The sequence below is a fragment of the Condylura cristata genome, unplaced genomic scaffold (genome assembly GCF_000260355.1).
Source record: "Condylura cristata isolate star-nosed mole 26May11 unplaced genomic scaffold, ConCri1.0 scaffold00021, whole genome shotgun sequence".
Classification (NCBI taxonomy): Eukaryota; Metazoa; Chordata; class Mammalia; order Eulipotyphla; family Talpidae; genus Condylura; species Condylura cristata.
The window spans coordinates 9549702-9558212 of NW_004567122.1; the positions used below are offsets into that span (position 1 = coordinate 9549702).

At 53.0% G+C, this 8511-nt stretch overlaps 1 protein-coding gene across 2 annotated transcripts in view; it reads right to left on the reverse strand.

Moving 5' to 3' along the window:
- Positions 1–1082: 1082 nt before the first annotated feature.
- PDE5A (phosphodiesterase 5A, cGMP-specific) overlaps positions 1083–8511 on the reverse strand; it is a 103372-nt gene continuing 95943 nt past the window's right edge. For both annotated transcript variants that reach the window (XM_004686636.2, XM_004686637.2), the window contains exons 16-21: positions 7452–7552; positions 6292–6369; positions 5021–5084; positions 3100–3174; positions 2224–2307; positions 1083–1239 (exon numbers count right to left, since the gene is read on the reverse strand). In XM_004686636.2, the coding sequence (XP_004686693.2) occupies positions 1102–1239; positions 2224–2307; positions 3100–3174; positions 5021–5084; positions 6292–6369; positions 7452–7552 (540 nt within the window). In that variant the 3' untranslated portion in view covers positions 1083–1101. The remainder of the gene's footprint in view (positions 1240–2223; positions 2308–3099; positions 3175–5020; positions 5085–6291; positions 6370–7451; positions 7553–8511) is intronic.

Sequence of the window (8511 nt, forward strand, 5' to 3'; positions counted from 1 at the left end):
TCCTGCTCTCTGGATGCAGGCACAGGTGTTACCAGTGAGTCTCTAATTTGGACACCAGTGGCAGTTTACTGACGCCATGTGGCGGCATGAAAGTGGAATAATCCTGTAACAATATCGCATTTTCTAGATGCTCCAGTAGTGGGATATAATATGCTGATAGTAAGAATAGAGACCAATGATGAGTGGGGAAGAAACTGTTTAGTGACGGGAGTTGTGGAGGCCGCTGACACATCTCCTCTAGGTCTCCAGCATAGTTGGAGGGGCGCACTGGCCCGGGAGCCCGCAATCCCAGGGAGATGGTGACGTTCTTTCTCTAAACACACTGAAAGCTGAGAAATGAATCCCACTGAATGCTCAAGCACCTCCATGAGTCTGGGTAGACTTAGTCCTAGAGACTCAAATAGGACAGTGTCTCAGTCACAAACCAGTACTGCTAAGTTTTCTTCAGGCCTATCATGTCTTACCTCAGTGTTTGATTTAATTTTTGATCCAGTATTAGGAAAAATCCTAAGACTCTCCTTAGGGAATCATTTGTGCCTTTCCTTATCAGCAGGCATCTCTCGCTTCAGGCAGTGAGCTCCCATTACAGCATTTCTCCTGTTGCCATTTAAGTAGCTGACTTAGAAGCAATGGCTTGTAAGGAGATGAAAATGAGGAAGTTATTTTAAAAAGGCAAGTCCGTAATCCAGACTGTTCCTCTTCACTGACAGACACCCAAGGGCTCCCACGCACCCCTCCATCCAGCAGTGAGGGATGGTGTCCGAGGGAACCTGCTGACCATCAGGTAGGTGGGACTACACGATGTTACCCCACCTCTGGAGCCAGGGACTGCACTGAACTCAGCCCCAGCAGATTCAGCGAGCACTCCCGACCTCTTTTCTGTCTCATTGGTTGAAGTGTCGCAGAAGAAACCCAATTTCCTGCTAGCCTATTTTTGAAAAAGATTCCAAACATTAGTAAATCCCTAAGCAGACATCACCCCCTCGATGCACGCACTGACCGTAGGCCAGGTCGGCGCCTGAGCAGACGCCACAGGCTCTGTACACCTGCGTGACTGCAAACACAGCAGCGGTACACAGACGCCCCGCCTGCGCTCTGCCCTCAGTTCCGCTTGGCCTGGCTGCTTTCCCCGTTCACCAGGGTCTTCTCCTGCTGCTCTGCGAGCGCCTGCCACTTTTGCCTGTTCTTCCTGCAGCCGTCCAGTAGAGGGAAGCAGTCTGGGGAGACCTGGGTCAAGGCCTAGCAAGAGAAAATGGGGGCTTATTTCCAGCATTGTCCACACTGCCAGCCACCCCCACGCAGCGTTCCAGCAGCCGAGAGCACACAGCCGCGCAGGTGTTGCGGGGTGAGCTGGGCTCCTGCTGCTCGCCAGAGGCCTCCCTGAGCCTGCTCAGCTCTGTGGTTTTCTCGAAAAGGGTCCTTATGCAATTACTTCACTATGGTACCATAAATAACTGGGTATAAGAATTGCTCTATGCTACTGTACAGAAACACTGAAATTGAGTTAAAATCCCCCCCGCCAGGATTACATTTGTCACCGTTTTGCGCTATTAAAGATGTCCTCAACGCTTCTTGTTAACAACAGTGGGATTTACGAGCACATTCACACAAGCACGAATGTGGAGAAAGTGTGACCTGTTCTTCTGCTTCTGTGTGCAGGGAGGAGGACACGACCGCCCTCCTGTCCCGTCCTCCGCAGCGGCCGGCCCAGGCGAGCCCGAGGCCACAGCCACCTACCTGCTGGCCCGCGGCCAGTCCACCTCCGGTGAGATGTCCACCGAGCAGACTTCCAGGGTTCCTTCTGGTCTGGCTGCTTAACTGTTAACTCCCTGCTCAGCGGCCTCGTGCCAAATAAAACTTACGGTGCTTTAAAGATGACAGCCTCTACTTTGCACATGAACATCACCACTGCAAAGTCGATGTTCAGGGAGAACATCTTCACCTCTCAGTTCAAAACAAGACTCCTCAGCCAGCAGCTGTACAGAAATGGGCACTGGCAACGAGTAACCCTTTCATCCCCACCCAGAGTAAGGCACACAGGGCTTGCTGGGGCCCTAAGCAGTGACACGTGGAGGAACTGAGGTTTTTGATAAATAGCAAATAGCACAGAAACAAACCTGATATGTTTGACTGAATAACACATGCCTAGAGTTCATCTTTTCAGCTCTCTTGATTTACATTCGCAACCACCAATTTCAATGAACGTAGTAGTTTTCATAATACCTCATACAGTTGCAAGCAGATGGCATCTATGAACCCAACTTGCATACTGGGGATTTTGTTTTTCTTCTCCCTGTTCATCAGGTCCTAAAAAACGAAACAGAGGCAGAGAGTCCTTCATTTACTTAGCGGACGAGCAGCTCTAGAAACAGCAGCTGCTCACCCGGCCGCGGCCCCCAGCCACCCCGGTCTGCCCGCAGCGAGCTCTCAGGTCCGTGCCTGGGAGAGTGGGCGCCTCTGCAGAAGGCGGGAGGCTGTCTGGGGATTATAGACCTGACCCCAGCTTAGGGCATAAGCCCCAAGGTCACATTTGACTCAGTCCACAGAGGGAGCTTACTGCACAGAGCTCACGCCAGCAGCGGGCTTGCGGAGAAGGAAGCAGATTTGCGTGTCGCTGCCCATCACTCTGCTTCCCCCCAGGTCTGAGAAGCTCTGAGCTGCTGCACGACCCCTGATGGGGCACAGAATCGGCAGAACACACAGGCTGGACGCTGCTGGGCCTCCCTGACTGGCTCCCCAAAGGCTCACGGGAATTGCAAAAACTAAACAACCGCTCATTTCCACTCCTTCCGAAAGACAGTGAAAATCGTCTTCTTGTCTTTCAGGTACTCGCTGTAAGGCAGCTCGGCCGGAGCTCCACCTCCCTGCAGCCCGCACACACCACACGCAGAGTGGGGAGACGTGCTTACGTCTGTTTCATGGAGTCACCCCAAATACGTACAGGAGGATCTGGGAAAATGAGAAGTGGCTCCAACATCCACATGGAAAAAGAATGGCCAAAGGAAGTGGGTACGCCCTGATAGAGCAGTCTTTTTTTATACCGACCCCTACAATAAAACGCGTACCCCGGTGCTGCTTGCCGAGAAGGCGCATACTCACCGCGGGCTCTATGTTCAGTTCTTTTCTCTCTTTGTCTCCTTGGTCGAAAAACTCGCTCGCTACCAGCTCGGCTATCTGCAACAGAGCACAGACTGAGCCTGGCGGTGACATGACCCAGCAAACCGTAGCCTCTACCACAGCATAGACCAAAGTCGGAGAGATGGAGAGAAGTGGCACCTGCCTGGTTAACTGCATCGGGGCGGCCCGTGGCACCCACGCCGGGACCAGTGCACTTCTGCACGCCGAGGCTGCCGGCAGGGCCCTGTGGTCTACAGCTGCCCCCCCATGTCCGGACAGGGTCGGCCGTTACCCTCCCTCCTCACACCTGGCTTGTGGCTGCGTGTCTGTTCTCGGCTGTGCCCTGCTCAGAGTGGTTTGGTTTTTCTCCCCGTCCCCAGCTGCGTGCTGCCCAGTGGCCTCTCTGTGACAGCAGCCTCCTGACTGACCTCTACTTACCAACGTTAACTGGTGGGGGCTGCAGAAAAGGTCACGAAGTAATAAGTCCTGTTTCCTTCTTAGCTGAAATAAAGTTGCCCGTGCCCATTTCGTTATTCTGAGGCGTAACTCCTAAGGCAACACCTTTCTCTAATTGCCATTTCAAAAATCAGCCTGATTCTGAAGCAGCTATGAAAGATGGTTTTTAGGATTATTTTGGACTCTCGCCCTGAAACATCTGGCGCGCCTCACTGCGCCCGCTGAAGCCCAGTGCCTGCATTCTGGCCCAGGGCCTTATGAAGTAGCTTTCCCTGTTCTCCCGGCAACGCCCTTGCTCTTCCCTAGTTTCTTGTTCTCTGCACAGAAAGATTTCTAGGCTCATTTTTGGACCTTTGCTGTCTTTCCCGTTTCGGAATTACATCAAGGAAAGAAACTCGCGTTCCTTTCAACCGAGGTGTTCTGAAATCTCAGTGTGAACACTAGGTGTTCCCAAGTAAGACCTGGGAGTTTGGGGATTGCTGCGTAATGTTACCCCGCCGAAAGCCTTTTCATTCCAGCCACACTAGAAATCCAACTGGTCAGCCATGCTGACGTAGCCCGTCTGCTCGTGCCCCACATCGCCCACGACACTGACCCAACACACCTCAGCACCTCCAGAATTACTGCAGAAGACTTACTACTAGTGCTGGGGGTAATTCTTCTTGCTTTTAGGGTACATCCCACTAGAGATGCCCAAACAAATTCCTGAGTGTGGCTTGGAAAGCAAGTTTCTTTTCAGTGTGGTTTTGCAACTGAATCTGGTGTTTTTAGTCCCAATAGATCGTGAATTTACAAAACTCATGATTCCAAAATTACATCAGTTCACTCTAGTAACTAACATCTAATGCTGTTCTTTGATCTTACTCCTTCCTTCCCCTATAAGAAGCCATCTAATTGACTTTTTAAGTGCCAGTAAATATGAAGCTCTATTCACTTCACACCCCCTTCTCAGATAACGGGTACTTTAAGCATTTCCTCTGACCTGCCTCCTCCCCGACACACACACCCCTTCGTCATCACTCCACTGTAGGAACAGACCCTGGCACACACAAGTTCCCTTCTCCCGTGGTGGGAAAGCGACATGTGCACCCGGGAGAAACTGCCCTGTCAGTTTCTCTACTGTCACAGCCATCAACCCGGCGTGACACTCACCACCCAGGCAGGGCAGTCAGGCCACAACTCCCGGGCTAAAGCCTCGTCCTCCGCCGCGTGGCCAGAGTTTTCAGGACACACGGCCCCCCCCACTTACGGTGTTTCAAGTAGGCCGGATTTCAGTTTTATCTGATCAAGTGCTAGTAGCTCACAACGTCACCTGTTTGTGTCCATTTGTGTCCCATTCTAGCATTGTTTGAACATCAGATTAAAACGCCCACAAATGTCTCAGAAGGGACCAGTAAAAGTGACAGACTTTTCTAATGAGCACTGGCATCATCACCAAGCCACATACCCGCTGCTGGATCGGCCAGGGTTTTGTGATCGCGGAAAGGTCGCACGCTGTCATCAGCATGGCTCTGTTGAGGAAAAGAAGGCCAACGGTCCCTTCAACTGGCACACAGACCCACCCCGGGGGAAGTCGTCCCGATGGCAAAACATGAAACCGCGTGGGGAGGGCAGTGGCTGAAGCCCAAGTTATACAGAGCATGGCTGGTCCAGGGACGCCAGGGGGCCACAGCGCTCATCAGCCACCGAGCTGCAAGACCTGGCCCTCAGGCTGCCTTGTGCCACGCCACCCTGGCTCGGGGAGAAATGGCTAACGTGGGCAAAAATCTGCCTGCACTACCCCACCCTGACCCTCTATTCTCGGTGCTAGTGTTCAGTAAATAGTGCTAGTTAAAAGATGAGGGAATGGCGTCCCACAAGAGCATTAGGCAGGCACCCCAACCTGCCCAGCGTGCATGGTGCCTCCTGCAGGAAAAGCCAGAGATGCCAAGGGCAAGACGGCCACATGCTTCCCCTCCACAGAAGTGCAGACCACGCAGGGCTCCAGGCCTGTGGTGGGTGCTTCAGAGTCTGTAAGCACCAAACTCCCCCGGGAAAATGGGCCCCTCTTTCTCTCGGGGTTTTCCCATGCCATATCCAAAAATCGCCGTTTCATCTTTTTAATTTATTTGGAGAAACAGACCGAAAGACCATTGATGCAAGGGAGAAACACTCAGGGTGAAGTCCCACACCGGGTGTCCCGAGGAAAACATGTCCTCAAGCACCGTGCACCTGCTGCGGCCTGGATAATCGGAAAGCCAGGCGTGCGGGACATGATCTGGGTCCCCACCCACAGGGCAGCTGAGCTCGGGCTCACCTGTGAGCACAGCCGAGCACACACCACTAGGAATTACGCTGTGATTCCTTTCTCCTGAGAAAACCCACACCTGTGCTCTTTGTCCCTGACCCAGTGTTGTCAAGGCAAAGGCGTGGCACAAAGGGAAGGCCCCAAGGGCAGGCGAGGGGAACAGGGATCCCCCAGTGCTCTGCCCTTCCTCACAAGGACACCCCACAGCCGCCCTCAGCCTGGCGCTAATATCCCACCACATTTAACAAAGGAGGGGTCTGTTCACCTGAGCTTGCTCTGCTTTTCGGTCAGTGCTCCCACCAGCCCTTGGCCCTCCGGAGAATTCTGAGTCTCCGAGACTGTCCCCGTGTTAACAAGCGACGGCACTAACGTCTGACGGACGCAGGCTCGACTGCGAGCAGACTTAGGCTTTGAGTACAGCAACTACTTACAGGAACAGCTCCTTTTGATGGGGATCGTCCAAATTGAATTGATTTTTTCTTATAAGTTCAAAAAATTCTCCTCGCCTCCTTGAAGAAAAAAAAAAAATTGGTGGGTGTGAGTCAGTAGTCTGCAGGGTTGTGTCTCTTTGGGTACAAAGATTCATGGAGCAGATTTTGTTTAGTTTCTCACTTTCTGGCCTAATATTTTCCTTCGTATGAAACATTAAAATGGCACAAGAGCTACTTTCAACTAAACGGACCTTGTTTGTACAGGATAAAACATCTTCATAGCTGTTACTCGTCAGAACAAAGCTGTGAGGTGCTTTTGAAGCAGAGAAAGACCAAGCGTGAACTAACCGTCTCCCCTGGAGACGCCTGGGCAAGTCGAAGACAGGAGTTGGGCGATGCTCTTTCCAGTGTTAAAAAGCCAGACAGAGACAAGCGCATCGTGACACAAACTGGCCTAGCACAGCGCTGACAGCGGTGACTGAGCTCCAGGAAGGACAAGCAAGCCTCCCACGAGCTCTTGAGGAGAGGCCCTGTGTCTTCCAAGGACTGAGAAGGCTCTGCGGTGGCAGGCGTCTCTCAAACTCTGACAGGGCCACCACTCTGCCAAACTGGTGTGTGTAACCTGAAGTTCATCCCATCTCCTCGTACCCTGGTGGACTGTCAAGTGCTGCAGAGTCTAACCGAGGTAAGAAAGCTCCATCTGGTGTGGGCAAGACCCCATCTGGCGTGGAGAAAGGCCACTGACTTGTGCAGGCACATACACACCCCAACACACTCTAAGGCAGTCGCTCGTTGATCTGCCAGAAACCCCTTAACTAAATCAAGTGATGCGGACAAGATGCTCTTGTCTCGCTCAGCAACCTGTCCAGGCCCCTGACTCTTGCCGCCATGTGTTAGCCCAGGCTGTGGAGCTGGCTGGGGTGCACACGCCAGCGTCACAGCGTCACAGAGGCGGGTTATCAACATTAGGAACAACCTCCTGTCATGTCCAGCAGTAAGTCAGCCATAACAGTAGATGTCCTGGCTTCATGGAAGACAACGCTCCAGTTTGAAATAAACAGCTTTGTCAGGACATCTGTCCTTATCGTGGAGAATGCCCAGAGTCCGCAGCCGGGCAGTCACTGCGGACCTGGCTATGTCGGATGCTCCCCGACACTTACTTGATGTACAGCGCGAGGTCGGTAGCCAAGATGGCTTGTTTGATGATCTTCAGCGTGGTCTTGTATTCGTCGATGGAGAGGCCACTCAGGATCTGGTTGCCCTTTATCAGAAACAAAGCCAGCATCAGCACTGCACCTGGAGAGACCAGTGACTGTACAGTCCTGTCTGAAACGAGCCTTGTGCTCACGTCAGGGATGGGGGCGGGGGGTGGGGGTAACGCAGGCGGAGGAACCGCCCGGCGCCATCTTTCCTGTAACAGTGAGAGCTTCAGGAGGGGCCTGTGCTGGGGGTGTGGAGCCTTCCCGGCTCTGGCCCTGTCCGGGTCTTCATTCTGGCCTAACGTCAGAGCACTGTCCACCTCCTTCCTGCAGGCAGGTGCATCGTAAGGGAAACTTGGAGAAGCCAGAAGCCAAAGCCAAATGGACGGCCGCCACCATGGGGTGGTGACACTCCTGAGCCACTGACTGGAAGGCGCTTCGTCTATGGCCTTTATAATCCGACGCTGGGTGCTGCCTTATTTAATTTTAACAGAATGCTAAGGCACTGCGTATTCCTTGGGAACATGCTAAAACACGGGCAGGGGGCAGGGGCACAGTTACTGGCCATAGGTAAAACAAGAGCACGGGCTGGAACCCTATTCAATGGCTGAATATGGAGGTGAGGGCACTGGCAGAGTATGCAGAGTTTTTCTTCCATTTCTAGCTTGTAACTTAAAGCATAAAGGCCTTCCAGTCTGCTCGCACTGACTCAGCACAACATCTGGGATGTGATCCAGATGTGCGTCCTCAGTGCCTCAGGGCTGAGGAAAACTGCAGAGGCTCGGGAACTGGACCTGCGGGCGCAGGGTCTGCCCCGAGGACGGGCCCCGCGGAGGGTGGCAGGGCGAGTCCGAGCCTGGCTAGGGGTGACGGGACGCGGGAACCACGGCCGACATCTGACCAGCGTGTCTGAGAGTCAACGTGATCTCAAAGTAGCAAGTCATTTTAGGTTCTGGACACAACAGAACACTGTTCGGAAAATGCCCTCTTGATACCTTTACTCACTATGAAACGAGCATTT